At 44.5% G+C, this 17085-nt stretch overlaps 1 protein-coding gene across 1 annotated transcript in view; it reads right to left on the bottom strand.

Annotated features, from left to right (window-relative positions):
- RMND5A (required for meiotic nuclear division 5 homolog A) overlaps nt 1-15994 on the bottom strand; it is a 61542-nt gene extending 45548 nt beyond the window's left edge. Inside the window, exon 1 of the mRNA XM_043468756.1 lies at nt 15358-15994. Coding sequence (XP_043324691.1) covers nt 15358-15499 — 142 coding nt within the window. The 5' untranslated portion in view covers nt 15500-15994. The remainder of the gene's footprint in view (nt 1-15357) is intronic.
- Nucleotides 15995-17085: the final 1091 nt, after the last annotated feature.

Raw genomic sequence — 17085 nt, 5'->3', positions numbered from 1 at the left:
GGTAGTTTGAGCATTCTTTGGGATTGCCTTTCTTAGGGATTGGAATGAAAATGGACCTTTTCCAGTCCTGTGGCCACTGCTGAGTTTTCCACATTTGCTGGCATATTGAGTGCAGCACTTTCACAGCATCATCTTTCAGGATTTGAAATAGCTCAATTGGAATTCCATCACCTCCACTAGCTTTGTTCATAGTGATGCTTTCTAAGGCCCACTTGACTTCACATTCCAGGATGTCTGGCTCTAGGTGAGTGATCACACCATTGTGATTATCTGGGTGGTTGCCATTACCTTCTCCTAAATCACAAGAAATTTTTATGAAAGCTCAGACTTAGATATAAAAAACCTTACCCCTGTTTACTGTGCTTTTCCTGCTAACCTCCCCATTACTGGCCTACCCACACCTACCTTTGTCTTTAGCTGAAGCTGTCTGTAAGCCTGAGTTCTAAGCCACCTCTCTGAGTTACTCACTACTCCCTGGAATACTGAGTGCATCTCCCACATGCACATGAAGTATGCGTGTTAACAAACAGCTTTTCTCTAGTTAGTCTGTTTTTTTATTATAGGAGTCTCAGCCAAGAACTCGCAAGGGTAGATGTAAAATTACATTCTCCTTCCCTACAGAGGAAAAGCATTCCAGCATTTATGACAACCACTGAGAGAAGTAAAAAAATAAGTGAACAGAAGAATGTATCCATAAGGTACCCAATTCAATATGGGATGGCCAAAACAGAAATTGCCCTTATTTCTAAACACAACTGCACAAAGTATGTATCAGGTGCTTCCAATTTCTAGTGATGGAGTTTAGGCTAAGGGAGACCTGGTAAGCCAGGAAAAAATTTTAAATCTGTCTAAAACATGTCCTATAAATACTTTGGGCCAAAAGAACCTAATTGCTTCAGTAAGCTCTGTCCTGGCCATTTCTTCTCTTTCTGTATCTAACCCTTATCTAATCTCAATGGCTTTATCTTCTCTTTGAACTTCTCTGCCCACAGACTTGCTCAGTCTTCTCAATCCCTAATGAATTCTGTTTTCTCCACCACTCCTCTGGCACAGAATCAAACACCATTTAACAATTTCAGATATATACACCATCATCAGTCTCAACTAGATGTAAGAAGCAAAGGGAAGACAAGTTCTTAAACTGTATACTCCACAGTCTTATATACCCTGCACATTTGCAGGTGCTATTAATGTAAGTATATAGATTGATGGTAAATAAAGGGGGAGATGACAGTTAAAAAGGAAGTGATACTCAACAAATGGTGCTGGAATAACTAGCTACTCATTTGCAAAAAAAAATCATATCATAGACAGAAATTAACTCAAAATGGAATGAAGACAGAAATTAAAAGCTGAAACTATCAAACTCTTGGAAGAAAATGGGTTTATTCTTGACCTTGGATTGGGTGATAGTTTCTTAGATATGACACCAAAAGCAACCAGACAAAAAGATAATTAAATTGGACTTCATCAAAACAAGGGCTTCCCTTGTGGCTCAACTGGTCAAGAATCCGCCTGCGACGTGGGAGACCTGAGTTCGATCCCTGGGTTGGGAAGATCCCCCGGAGAAGGGAAAGGCTACCCACTCCGGTGTTCTTGCCTGGAGAATTCCATGAACTATACAGTCCATGGGGTCGCAAAGAGTTGGACACGACTGAGCAATTTTCACTTCATCAAAACTTAAAACTTTTGTGCTTCAAACACTACCAAGAAAATGAAAACAGAACCCACAGAATGAGAGAAAAATAGCTGCAAATCATGCATCTGATAAGGGTCTAGTATCTAGTATACAAAAAGAATTCTTACAACTCATCAATATCAGGATGAATAATCCAATTAAAAATAGGCAAAGAATTTGAATAGATTTTTTTTTTCCAAATAAGATAGAATGGGAATTCCTTGGTGGTCCAACGGTTAGGTCTTGGTGCTTTCACTGCCATGGCCAGGTTCAATTCCTGATCATGGAACTAAGATTCCACAAGACGTGTGGCATGGCCAAACAAAAGATATACAAATAACCAATAGCACAGGAAAAGGTACTCAGAATCATTAATCAATAGGGAAATGCAAACCAAAACTGCAGTCAGAAACTACTTCACACCCACTGGGATAGCTATAACGAAAAAAAGGTATACGACAACAGTAAGTGTTGGCAAGAATGTGGAGAATTTAGACCCACATATATTGCTGAGGGGTGGTGCAAAAGCTGTAGAAAACATTCCTCAGAAAGTTAAACAAAGTTACCCTATAGAAGCCAAGAATTCCACCTGTAGGTACATACCCAAGAGAAATGAAAACATACATCCATACACAAACTTGTACATGTTCACAGCAGCATTTAAGAGCCCCAAAATGGAAACAATTCAAACACCCAAATGATGAACAGATAAACAAAATGTGGCAAATCCATACGACAGAGTATTATTCAGCTATAAAAAGGAAGGAAGCACCAATATATGCTACAAAATGGATGAACCTTGAAAACATTAAGTGAAATACGCCACACAAAAGGCCACATATTGTTTGATTCTACTTATCTGAAATGTCCAGAACAGGCGAGGAGATTCATAGTTGCCAAAGCTGGAGAAGTGTGGAATGGAGAATGACTGTGAATGAGAGGTTTCTTCCCGGAGCGAAGAAAATGTTCTCAAATCAGATAATGGTTATGGCTACACAACTCTGAATGTACTAAAAGCTAGTGAATTTCACACTTTCAAAGGGTGATCTTGTGGTATGTGAACTTTAATTTTTTAAAAAGCCTAAAAAATGCGAACCGTACCATCTGGACATGTTTATTTCTACAGTCAGTAGACAACAAACAAAAGGTTAAGGAACACAAGAGCAAAGCTCAAGCTGGAGAGAGGTCATTTGGGATTTGCCAGTTGAACTTCTACACCCCGACCTCAAAATCCATTGACATTTTCGAATTTTAGTGACTCAGTTTGCGACGTTTATAAATCATAGATGTGAGGAATAGAAGGTCAATTAATTAACACTGAGTTTTCAGTGTGCCCCAAGGAGAATAAATTCTACCAAGTATTTGGAAGCACAAGAAAAGTATAATGGCATAATCTGAAAGAGAACCCCAGGAAAGCCCTGTTCAGAGAGGATTCCACTAATGCATTTTCAAATGGATTTGGTGGAAAGCAGCCAAAGGTAAAAACAGGTTTGGAAATCACTGTAATCACCAAACCGACGGAGACCAATCTTCTAAGTCCTAAAGGGAGAGGCCTCATGTTCTTTCCATCTACTTGTCTGAAAACAAAACCTGCTTCTAAGAGAAATAGAAACCTGCTTCTCTATGAAAGGAAACTAACTGGATTCAGTTCCTAGAAGGAAAGCTGGGCAGTTACTGTGACAGCCATCTTTACCGTAACAACCAGAGCTGAAGGTGAACGCTGGGATCCATGCTGGCCACTAGGAGAGTGGTCACTTTTTACCCAGGATGAAATTCTGTGCCAAGTTTGGCTGGCAATGAGATAAACCTCCCTGGACTCAGGACTCATACACAAGTATGAAAAGAAATCACTCACCTTTTACTGTCACCACAAACACTTTTCTTTCAAAGACTACTTTTCAAGATCAGTTTTATACTTACAACAAAATTGAGAGGGAGGCACTGAGATTTCCCAGTATACCCTGCCTCCACAAATGTACAGCCTGAAAGTTCTTTTCTTTTCTTTTTATTTAGTCTATTGTCTGGGTATAACCACACTTTAGCCATTCATCTACTGTAGGACATCTTGGTTGTCTTCAAGTTTTGGCAATTATGAATAAACCTGCCATAAACATCCAGGTCCAGGTTTTTGTGTGGAGATAAGTTTCAACTCCTTTGGGTAAATACCAAGGAACACTGACTATTGCCTTTTATTGTAAGAATAATGTTTAGTTTTGTAAGAAAACACCAAACCATCTTCCAAAGTGGCTGTAACACAAAAGTACTATTTTTAAGGTCACTTTTATCATTTGACTTGATTCAACAAGCAAAATAATTATTATGGCAATAATCGATCTTAAATCCAAGCAAAGAGTCAACATACACAGTTGGTCTAAGTTAAAGATACTCTTCCTTTTAGGGCAATAGAATAGTATCTTTTACAAACAAAATTTAAGTATGATATTCTCAGAAATTAGAATAGGCATGTGATGTGAAGTCACTCAGTCGTGTCCGACTCTTTGCGACCCCACGGACTGTAGCCTACCAGGCTTCTCCACCCATGGGATTTTCCAGGCAAGAACACTGGAGTGGGTTGCCATTGCCTTCTCCAAGAATAGGCATGGTCTCCTCCAAAATCAGACACCTGCCAAACTAAATTACACATATGCGCGCTAACTCCTAAATTGATTTTACCTCGCTTTCCAGGTGGTACAGTGGTAAAGAATCTGCCTGCAATGCATAAGACACAAGAGACATGGGTTTGATCCCTGGGTCAGGAAGATTACTTGGAGAAGGAAATGACAACCCACTCCTGTATTCTTGCCTGGAGAATCCCATGGACAGAGGAATCTGGCAGGCTACAGTCCACAGGGTCACAAAGAGTCACACACGACTGAGCAACTAAGCATACAACACTAATTGTTTCTATAGAACCCAGTTAAGACTTCAAGCTCTGCCTTTAGCTTCACTGCCTATCCATTTCAGGGTTTATGCCCATTAGTTACCTGGAGACAGTAAATTAGAAAAATATTTGCTTGCATAGCTTCTTGTACTTCTCTACCAGGGTTTCACACTACACTGTAAATATTTATTTGTCTCTCACCCCCATGAAATTACTTGAAGGTAGAAAACATAAGTATTTAATTTCCCATGTTTAGCATGGAGGCCAGCACATATTAGGCATTCAATAACTATTTACTGAATGAATAGAAAAACAATAGATTGTGTACTACACCATCTCAATTTCAAGGACAGGACTGATTCTAAAGAAGTCACTGACACTGTGTAAAATAGGTAGCTAATTGGAAGCTGCTGCATAACACAGGGAGCTCAGCCTGGTGCTCTGGCTCTGTCATGACCTAGAGTAGGATGGAGGCAGGGTTGGAAGGTAGGTTCAAGAGGGATGGGATATATGTATACTTGTGGCTGATTCATGTTAAATGTATGGCAAAAACCAACACAGCACCGTCAAGCAATTAACCTCCAATTTAAAAAAAAAAGAAGTCATTGACAAGGTAACATGGATATGCTTGCAAGATATTAAAACAGAAAAACTTGAAACTCTAAAAAGGTTGGTATTAAAAATAATAATAAAGGGCAATAAAGGGCTATTTCATACTGTATGTAGCAAACCATAGTTAGTGTCAGTCGCTCAGTCGTGTCTGACTCTTTGTGACCTCAAGAACTGTAGCCCAACAGGCTCCTCTGTCCATGGAATTCTCCAGGCAAGAATACTGGAGTAGGCAGTCATTCCCTTCTCCAGAGGATCTTCCCAACCCAGCGATTGAATCCGGGTCTCCTGCACTGCAGGCAGATTCTTTACAGTCTGAGCCACCAGGGAAGCCCGAGTAGCAAGCCAAACTGTCGCCTACTGAGGTTTCAGGCTTCTCATGAGCTACCTCGGCACTTAGGACACAGTAACCACTCAACAGAGATATACTCAGAGGAAGCACACTCTCTTTTTTTTTTCCCTAGAAGAAGTACACCCTGAAAACAAAATAAACTTTTTGGTATATTAACAGCTGGCAAATGTATATAGTAAAGGGAAGTATAGCATTGTTCGTCCACCCCAAAGGCAGATTCACAGATGGGTATGCGGATCCACTGCACCAGATCACAGCCAAGGGGGCTGCAAGTCCAAACACAAGAGAAAACAAATCACCTCAGTTTATCTTTAAGAGCTAACTGACATGGCACAAACTAACAGCCCTCCTGGAGCAGAGAGCCAGACCAATGCGATGGGCACAGGGAAGGAACGGGGGTCTACAGTAGTCTGTGAGGTAAGACCTGGCCAGAGAAGAGGAGAGGGAAGATGCAGGAACAAGTTTCTAAATGTCTGCTAGATATTTTTAGGGGCTTCCCAGGTGGCTCAGTGGTAAAGAACCTGCCTGCCAATGCAGGAGACTCAGGTTCGATCCCTGGGTTGGAAAGATCCCCTGGAGAAGAAAATGGCAACCACTCCAGTATCCCTGCCTGGAGAATCCCATGGACAGAGGAGCCTGGCGGACTACAGTCCATGGGGCTGCAAAGAGTCAGACACAACTTAGTGACTAATACTAACAAGATATAACTAATACAACAAGATATTTTGAGAGAGCCTGTTCACTCCCTTCAAATTCGAAATATAGAGAATTAATCGAGACATCTATTTATCTCTGAAATGAATAGGTGAACCAGATAGGGCTTCTTATAGCATTTGAATGTGGCTTTCTTATTTAAAAATCAAACCCAAATTTCTACCTTCCCCTCTCCTGAACTTCCCATTTCCTTCCTGGTTCTATAATTGTCTGTCATTTATACTCAGAACCCTAGATGAACCTTTGATTTTTCCAGCCCTTCTCTCCTATTCTGCACTAAGTCCTGGTAATTTCTTCCCTCAGGAGACTCTACGCCTGGGTCTCTACATCTCTACCACTACCCCAGAACAGGCCCCTATTTCATCAGTCACACATTGACAAGGAACCTTAACTTGTCTTCTTGCCTCTAGTCAAACTTCACTCCCAACTCGAATCACCCAAAATGCTAACTGGTCTCAGATCATATCCCTGTCCTTTCCCTGTTCACCGCCTCCAACCCAAGTCTTTCAGTATCTTCTCAGTTTACCACCTTCCCTGAGAGCCCTGACTCTACAAAACCTGAGTCCAGCTTAATTTTCATCCTTCTATTTCCTACCTCCCCACTCTGATTCTTCACTATTCCCAGGATGCCTCTTGTACTCTCACTCCTCTGCATCCTTGTTCTTGCTGACCTCCTCTCCTAGCACCCCATCCTATCTTCCTACTCTCCTCACTCAGTCTCTGTTACTGAAACTGCCCACAGGTCAGAAGAGCCTGTCCCTGTCTCAAATCCCACCCTGTTGTTGGTATCCTTCAATCAGCATTTACCGTATACACGGCCTCACACTCTAAAAACACACTGGGCTCACCTCCCCAACTACTCAGAATGTGCTTGGAGCATGAGGATGACTGCCTGTCCTCTGTAACTCCCACAAGACGGAGCCCAGTTTCACATGTAACTGGGGATGAGTAACTACCGACCAAGTGCTCTACAGTGGAACTGAAACAGCCCACCCTAAGCAGTTCGTTCTAAGGGCTCCTTCTCTTCCCATTCTTCTGAACTGATAGCATTTACACCAATCAGAAGCACTATTATCTAATAATATTAAGTGGGCTGTGTGCTTAGTCACTCAGTCATGTCCGACTCTTTGCAACCCCAGGCTCCTGTCCATGGGGATTCTCCAGCCAAGAATACTGGGGTGGGTTGCCATACCCTCTTCCAAGGGATCTTCCCAACTCAGGGATCAAACCCAGGTCTCCTGCATTGCAGGCGGATTCTTTACTGTCTGAGCCACCAGGGAAGCCCTTTGATATTATGCTGTGTACTATTCCACGGCCATGGTTTTTTCCCTCTTAACTGTAAAACTCTGGCCTCATTATCCAAATAAAGTTCCTTAAACACTGTTATGTAATACTTTTTGAATATTCCTTACAGTGTTAAGCAGACCACTGGACACAATGGTAGTTAACATACAACAGTAATAAAGATATCTAAATCCAGTGTCTCAATTAAGACACTGCTTAAAGGTACGGACCTTAAAAATAACAAGTAAACCTTGTTTTACAGAGTTCAAAGCCCTCATACTATCTAATTTCCACAACCCATGACATAAGCTATCAGTCTAATAAAGAGGAAAGAGGTTAAGTGAGATTGTAGAAGCAGTGAGGGCTTTCCAGGTGGTGCTAGTGGTAAAGAATCCACTTGCCAATGCAGGAGACACAAGAGACGAGGATTCCATCCCTGGGTCGGCAAGATACCTGGAGAAGGAAATGGCAAGCCACTCCACTACTCTTGGCTAGAGAATCCCATGGACAGAGGAGCCTGTAGGCTGCAGTCCACGGGGTGTCAAAGAGCTGGATGCAACTGTGCACAGATGTGCACACGTGCACGCATACACACACAGAGGCAGCGAAGTGATAGAACAAGGACTCAAATCCAGATCTCCTGAGCTCAAGGACAAAACTTTATGTTCTTCTCCACAAGCACAGACACATCTTGTCTCCTCAACAAGCCTCTACCTTCCTGGCGGACTGAGGCCATGCTTCTTTTTTAAAAAGTCTCTCTTTATCTCCTCTCAAACATCTTCGTGGACCAATAATAAGATATTAAATCTATATGGATTGAACAGATACAGCAAACTCATAAAAGAGAACATACTGTGCCCCAGGCCTCTTAGGTGGAGAAAGACTTGGCAAGAGAAGCCATATGGATTTCCCAATGTTCCCAAAGAACCACTTTGAGCTCAGCCATACGATCACTAAACCCAAACAGAGTGGAAGCTTATTTCTAAAAGCCTCAAGTGCTGCCAGAGATTCTAGTCTCTTGCTCTCTGAGCCGTTAGACTAGCATGTAATCTAAGAAGGCCAGAAGAAATGCCCTATTGAGAGTTATCACCTCCCCAGCATTCAACTTTGGGGAGTTACATGGAGTGCCTCCATGCACAGGTCTCCAAGTACATAGCTTATGGCCAGGACTCCTCAGGTCTCCCCACAACTGCCTCTTGGGGTCATTTTCAGAGATTTTACAGATGATGAAGCAGGGCCCCAAATAAAAACAAGTAAGTTTCAATATCCCAAGTGAACAGCAGTCTGCCTAAAACACCACTTTCACTATGCTAACCACTAAGGTGACTACAACATGAAAACAACAGAAATTTCTCTATTAACTCTAGTAAGATAATATCGCAGAAGTGCTGGCAAGTTTCCCCCTTACCGAGGTTATTACCCAGAATTAGAAACTACTCAGGAGATAAGATAACCTTAGGAAAACGATTTTATTATACCAAGCATTAAAGTAATTTCAAGTAAGTTCCCAAAGGTAACATGAATCAAGCTGTAGTCTCAGAGTCTACACATGAAGTCATACCAGCAACTCAGGGTTTGAATTATCTGAATGTTACAGTTAGAAGTCAAGGCGAAAGCTGAGAAATAAAGATTGGGCTAATCAAGAAACCATCTCAAAGAATACTGTTATCGATGTAACTTGCAGCTGGCTCAGCTACAGTGGGCATCTATCACTTCTGTCTGGCGCAAGTCTTCCTTTCTAGAACGCTCTCCTTTCTTTGAGCAACAGTGGGTCCCATGGTCATGAATCTGACAATGGGGAAGCACAGCCCAAGGTGGCTAATGGACTCCACCCAGCAGCCCGTAATTGATCTGAACTAGGACAATAAAAACAGAAAACAGGCATGTCCCTGTCTCTGGGATTACAAGCAGTACAAGAATGACGCGAGTCCATGGGCCATCTTTGCTTCCACGTGGAAAAAGCTCTGCTGAGGATGAAGCCAACCATGGAGGAAAGCATAGCCAAGAGAGAGACAGAACAAAACCAGTCCTCATGACACCCTCTGTGCCCCGGGAGCCACTGGCCTAAACTCAGCCTTTTTAGTTATGAAGTCAACAAATTCCATTTTAATTAAAACCATTCTGCCACCTGCAACCAAAAGGATCCTGAGTGATACAGCAGTCTGAATGAGTAAGGTGCCAAATGACAGAGTTAGCTCCTAAATGAACCTGGAAAGGAATGGCTGACAAAGTTAAATCTGCTTCTAAACCCAACTGGCAACATCAACGCTAGCCTATTATTATTATGATTCTCACCATCTATAAAACAGCACAAGTAGATCGGTGACTGGTCTATTCTCTTCTTTGAGTTTTTAAACAATGGCTATTGTTAATTCATACAAACTTTTTTGACCTACTTATCTTGCTACTTTCCAGATTAGATGCTAAATGCAGATACCAAATTTTATTCAAAACTTGAACAGCGTTATGCTTTCAAGAGTGTCTTGTACTTAGCAAAAAGTTTAGTTAACAAATGGGGGACACCAAGCTATGCAGCCTACTCAAAGTACACCAAAGAATAAGGATGACTAAGTAAGACAAACCGCTAGTCCACCAAACCCTGATCCTTTTACAATTAGTTCAACAGACACTCAACACTGGTAGACGCTGAAAAGCAGAGAATCTGCATATATAAACAAACTTACTTTTCAATATATATATGTAATACATACAATTCAAATTCTAGAATGTAAAGTTAGTTATACCTAACATGTAACCCTGGACCTCTGGTTTTTTTGTCTACTGACCCAATACTACATCACAAAAATTAGTTTAAAATGTGACCATCTAATTTGCTTTTTCTTTCATGTTTAATTGTTTACTTCTCATTTATCACTCTCAAATTAAAAAAACAAAAAAAGAGGCAATTCTGCAATTAGTAACTAAATTCTCTTTGATTCACCAAAGAGATAAAGGTAGAAGATCATACTCTAAGTGTTACACCACACAGAAACACACAGAGTTTTAGCTGATAATATATATTGACTGCACCCACAAATGAAACAATCTCTACCAACTTGCAAATTGTGATAATACAATACTAAGCCTAAATCACAGTATGTAGAACTACATGTCCAATGCCTCAGAGAAAAAATAAACAGTGATAAATTATCATTTCCCTGAATCTTCTTAAAATTTTTTCTGGAAACAGCCAAATCTTTGGCTGCAAGATGGACAACTAGGTGGTCTGAGAATAAGAAGGACTGAGAGGGAGATTTTTTTTTTACTGGATATCCTTTTTATCATTTGAATTTATACCATTTAAATGTATTATCTACTCAAAAGAAATACAATTTTAAATTTAGAAAATTCCTTGACAATCTCTTTCAGAAACCATATTCAAACTCCCTTTAATAACAACCCTCAAATAACAATTTCATTAAATACTGTACATCCTTTACACTTACAAACACTGTAATTTTTTTCAAGTATAGTATATACATGTAATAAAAGTTACCCAGTTGTTCCAGCCTAATTTTCTATCACCAAACATGAATTTAGAATATCAGCAATACATCATTTATGGTTCTTTTATGTTCTCCTTTCCACCACTGAAGTGCTAATGATTAACAAAATATAAATACACTTGCCCTCCCCCAAAAGTTAACAGTAAGTAACCACAAGGCAAATCACCAAAATGTATCTAATACCACTTATCTGTTAATCAAGGGCTGTCCAAAGTGCGGTTCCCCTACCAATGATGTGAATGGTGACTTTAGCTGTATGTGAAGTATTTTAACATATTTAATATAAGGTTGATTATACCTAACATACCACATCTATGACTTCACAATTATTGCCCAGAATGAGGATAAATCTACTGAAGTGAAACTGTGAATCTACCTGAAAAATAAAAGTGTGCATGTGTGAGTGAAGTTTGAGAAGAACCAGGGCATCATTCAAATGAGATCAAGGGCAGAGTGAGAACAATCACCAACAGCATCAACTGTATTAAATCTTAGAGCAAATTTCACGCTCACAGGGAAATTCTCACTGGAAGGATGACTAAATGGCAACAGCGCTCTCCTCTTCCCTAAGTTAGGGAAATGCCATGTGGGGCAGTTTAGAGCAGATGAGCGAGGTCTTAGGGAGATCAGGCAAGCCCCTTTGGGTAGAGTGCACGTCACCATCTGGAACAAGGGTGGTGCGAGTGGACCACGGTTGTCAATGGGTTTCCTTTGATGGTTGATCAGTTTCTACCACAAGCCATCCTAACCATCCTCACGTGGTATAGCTGTCTGCTCACAACTTTAGAAAAGAGAAATTTAAACATGAGAAAATGTAATTCAACCTCAAAAACCTGACCCCCTGGCCCTCACTAAAGAACACTACTGAATCAGGCAGTCACTCACCAACAGTGTGACACAATGTTGGGGGATCTGTAGAGTCCTCAAGATTCTACTTTATTCATATCACATTCTTACAAGAATATCACCACAAATGAACCCAAAGAATGAGCTTATTATAATAAACCTAATTAAAGAGGGTGCCAACTGGAGCCCCTCCACCAGGTCATGAGAAACCACCAGATCACTTGCCCAGACAGGCATATTCAGAGCTTTGAAAACTTCCTTTAAACTTGAAAATGGAGTTCCAATATGGAACTATATGGAGTTCAGTCCATATAGCTTTAAGAGGAGTATACTTAAGACTCAGTGTAATACCCATATTGTCTGCAGAGAACTTTCGAAATCATCTGCTTTGAAAAATACCATCTCCCAGACACCAAGACATGATATCTGTTATCATTATAAATAGAATATCATAAGAAAGAAGATTTTATTTTGAAAACTAGACCTAGTACTTGTGGTATTTATTTTTCTTTCATGTTTTATTGCTGCCTTTAGTCTCTTAGGGGCTTTCCTGGTGGCTCAGACAGTAAAGAATCTGCCTGCAATGCAGGAGACCAGGGTTCGATCCCTGGGTCTAGAAGATCCTCTGGAGAAGGGCATGGCAACGCACTCCAGTATTCCTGCCTGGAGAATTCCTTAGTCTCTTAATCCTATTCTTAAAGAATTAAAAAAAATCAAAGAGATTATCAATATAAAACTGCAATTTGTTAGACAAGAAGGTAAAAAATAGGCAGAAACGCCACAATTCACATCAGACTGTTTGAACACCACAGCAAACTCTGTGGCTAATACCCCTCTGACCATAAATTCCTCGAAATGTCCCAAGCAAGGAGGTCTAAAACACATTCCTGCTTCAGCAAGTTCTCAAAATTATTTTATCCATCTGGAATGGGCCCCAAACCCCCTAAAACGAAGTTCAAATCACATTCGCCTTCAGTTAATACACTCTCTCTCTCATGGAAGAAAGGAATTTTTTTAATAGTTTCTATCTTCTCTCTCTCTCAAACTCTGCAAGCCCTTAACATTCAACCTGTTCCCTAAAAATGAAATCATTCCTTCCACCTCTCCAAGTCTACACCCTTCAGCTACTCCTACCTTTTTCAGTCTTTGCATGTGAAGCATGTCCAACCCTTGGGACCCTATGGACTTTAGCCCACCAAGCTCCTTGGATTCTCCAGTCAAGAATACTGGAGTGGGTTGCCATACCCTCCCTCCAGGGGATCTTCCTGGCTTGGGGATCGAACTTGCGGCTCTTCTGTCTTCTGCATTGGCTGGCAGAAGCCACTAGCGCCACCTGGGAAGTCCCTTTTCAGTCTTTAACGATACAAAAAGATTGCCTCTCCAGATAAGGGGCAGAGGGGACACGCCTTCAGCCCCCTTACTTAAGCAGCCACTCTCACCTCAATCTGTATTATTTTTCTTAACTCCTAGGCATCTAGTATAACAATTCTATGAAACTGCTTGCAAACAGGGTCACTGACTCCCAATAGCCAAACACCAGCTGACCAACCTCTCTAAGCCTGTCCGTTCTGTTTCTGCTGGCACCTCCAGGACTTCCGCTCTTCAAGGGGAGTTCAAGGCTGTGGTTAGACCCTACTGTCTTTCTTCTGGGCAACCTAATGATCTCCCGCACTCTCCTTTGTAGAAGGACACCGGGACACCATCTTAAACCTTAAGTTGCTCCCAAACTCCATCAACGCATCTTCAGCCAACAGGAAACATGATGCCCCTGACTATCTTCATTGGTTCTTCGGTTCCTCACTTGTCCCTAACCAAGTTCACCAGAGCCTCCCCCAGGAGTCCCATCCTACCCCACATCTACCTCTCCCTTGCAGGCAGCTGTCTAGGCCTGCTCATGTTTCCATATTCGTATTTCAAGTCCTAACCCCATTATTGGAGAAGGAAATGGCAACCCACTCCAGCGTTCTTGCCTGGAGAATCCCAGGGATGGGGTAGCACAGAGTCGGACACGACTGAAGTGACTTAGCAGTAGCAGCAGCAGTAACCCCACTATGGTCATTGGGTTTGCTTTTTCCCTGGAGTTCACAGTGACTGCCGTGTCCAGGATGAGATGCTGTTATAAGACTCCCTCACCATGGATGGGGCTTCCCAGGTGGCTCAGTGGTAAAGAAGCCACCTGCCAGTGCAGGAGACATGAGTTCAATCCCTGGATCGGAAAGATTCCCTAGAGGAGGAAATCGCAACCGACTCCATTACTCTTGCCTGGAAAATTCTCCATGGACAAAGGAGACTGGTGGGCTACAGTCCATGGAGGCACAGAGTCATACATGACTGAGCACGCACCCAGGCACCATGGATGAGCACTAACTCTCGGCTGAAAGCAGTCTGGGAAAGCAAAGTGTACAGGAAGGAAGGAGAAGTGGACAGAAGTTCAGCCAGCGCCACTGTCCTCAACCACACTTGCTCCAGGGTCCACATGTGACCCCAGCTACCAAACCTTCCTTATCAAAAATTTCTGTTCAACCTCTGAGTTGAGCAGGGCCCCCAAACTCCCCAACATAATCCATTCCATGAAGTCCATTATTTCTTGCTCAGAAGGAATCATCACTACAGATATTTTAACCTAAAGAATACCAGACTTTTTATGTTATTTAAATAACCCAAAACCAAAGAATCCCACCCAGCTTCCACAAGTTAACTGCAGCTAAGTATCTTCCCCCAGGGCCTAGGGCTATAATAATAGAGAAGAAACACCTACTGAAAACCTGCTTTCTGAAAGGAAAACAAGTAAAAACTTGACCAGGTAACGCACTAACAAACAACTTGCTCCACAATGGGTTTCTGGGGAGGTTGCCTCCTGTCTCATCGTAGGCTGCAACTGGGAGAGTTAATAGTTTGATTTAGCTAGTTTCTTAGGAATCACATCAGTGCCGCTGCGGAGTTGAAAGGCAGGCTTCTTCTACAGAGAGTCAAATTAGGGAGTTGAAGCAGCGGCTGTTTTGTTAACTCACAGCTAAGAATAACAAGCGAGTTTCTAATTTTAAAAAAATGAAGAAAAACGAGGAAAGTCAGTCCCTGGCTAAATGTTTGGGGCGAGGAGGAGGAGGGGTGGGGTTCTCTGCACTGACCCTCTCTTCGCCCGGATCCTCGGGCCCAAGGCAATTAACTAGGGGCGCCCACCCCAGGAGGGAAGCAGTTTGCAGGTGCGACGAGCCGGCCCGGCTCCCGGGTTCAACCCTGGATGAAACCCGTGGCTCCAGAATTGGTTTCCAGATGGGTTCGCGCTCACTTTTAATTAACAACGAGGTCGGGGTAGGTTCGAGACAGATCCGGGGGAGAGGAGGAGGAAAAGTCACAGGGGCCTGGGGATCTCGGCGCCCCGGGGAAGGCCGGTCTGGCCGCCCGGAGGCACCCTCCTGGCCCGCCTGGGCCCGAGGGGCTTGGGGTGGGTGGGCCCGGTCCCGCGCGACCACCCGGGCCGCCTTACCGTGGCTCTGCAGGATCTCGTGCTTGAGGCCGCCCGTGTAGTCGATGAGCTCCTCCAGGCCGCGCTCGCACAGTTGCCCATAGCCCGAGAACTTATGCAGCACCTTCTCCAGCTCGCGCTCCACCGTCACGCACTGATCCATCCCGGAGGCGGCGGTGGCGGTGGTCGGCTCCCCGGCTCCCGAGTGTCCGCAGCCGTTCGGCCCGGGCCCGGCCGAGGCCGCGTCCTGCTCCTCGTCCCCCAGACGGGCGGCGCAAGAGGCCGAGGCGGCGGAGGCGCTAGCCCCGGCGCCTGAGGAGCCTCGAGAAGCCCGCGCCCGCCTGCCCCATAGCGCCCCGACCCCGGCGCGTAGCCGCTGCTCTCGCTCGCTGGTCCCACCCGGCCCTGAGCCCCGGCTTCCCCGCTCGCCGCGTTCGGCTCCCCGCCGCGGCGCCGCCGATTGTTTTTGTTTTCACGGGAACGGACCGATGACCTGGTTCTCCCGGGCGGCACCAAGCGCCACCGACCCGAGGGGGGCAACCACCCCAGCTAGAGAAGGAGGCGCCGCGGGCCGTACCAAGCGCACCGTCGACGGGGGTCAGCCCGGCGAGCGCGAGCAGAAGAACGCATCCGCTCGCGCCGGGGCTCTAAAGGTGTGGGCCGTACCACGCGGGAGGCGTGCGAGGGAGCGGGAGAGGGTGGAGCCAGCGCCTAATTGGTCCAAGGAGCTAAATTGGGAACTTTAGAGACAGCCCCAGAGCTCCGAGAGCGCTACAACTACGCGCTCCGTAAACAAGTGGGTGGAAACCGGCTCTAACGACTCCGCCCAGAAACGGGGAAAACGAACCAATGGGCGCCGGGAACACGTAAGGACCCAACGTCCTCCAATCCCTGGCCGAGGCGTAACCCTTCAGCCAATCCGGGACTAAGGGCCAAACCAATAGACTCGTTGTTGGAGGGGGTGACTTGGAGAGCATCCCGGGAAGCTAGGCGTTTTGGGGAAGCCATGAGGGAAAACAGGGCAGAAATAAAGAGGTCTATTTCCTGTAGGACTTCGCCCTAGCCTTGTATTATTTCCTCTCCCCATCACTCAAGGGGGTACGGTCGTTCCGAAGTTTTGGAAGACGGATTCGCCGCCCCGGGGCGGGGGGGAAATCCAGCCAGGCCGGACGGGGTGGGAGGTGCTACGGGCGAGGGTCTCTAAGGAGAACGAAAGGCGGCCGTGGTTGTGGGGCAGGAGAGGGGGGTGCCTGGTGGTCGGGCGCAGTCCGCGGTGCTCCCTCGACTCTTGCAACCCTAGGAGGTCACACGCCTCGCCCCCCACTCCCCCCGCAGGCCTCGCCCCTTTGGCCCCTGGGCCTGGAGCCTCTCCTGACCGGTTGCTTCACCCCGCGTGTAAGACGTGTAGCTTCGCGGAGAGGAAACTCGAGTCGGAGGTTGGGGGAGTCTGGCCCCTGCCTCTTCGGCGCCTTATTCTATTGAATAGATTGGAGTTACCCCCTTTGCGTAAATCCTTCCCTGACTTGGCGATGGTGCCTCCAACCTTGGCCTATACCTACTCGCTGACTGAACTGCAGCTGAGGACGAGCCAAGCTGCTTCTTGCCTCGGGGCCTCTATACTTGCATTTTCTTTGGCCTGGAAAACTCTTCTACCTTCTCATCCTAAAATTAGCTCCCTTGTCCCACTGAGGGTCCTCCCCAGACCGCACTACTGTTTTCTCTACCCGCCAGCACTCCCTCCATTGCTAC

Source organism: Cervus canadensis, chromosome 5, assembly GCF_019320065.1.
Source record: "Cervus canadensis isolate Bull #8, Minnesota chromosome 5, ASM1932006v1, whole genome shotgun sequence".
Taxonomy (NCBI): domain Eukaryota; kingdom Metazoa; phylum Chordata; class Mammalia; order Artiodactyla; family Cervidae; genus Cervus; species Cervus canadensis.
This window is presented reverse-complemented; position numbering and strand designations above follow the sequence as displayed.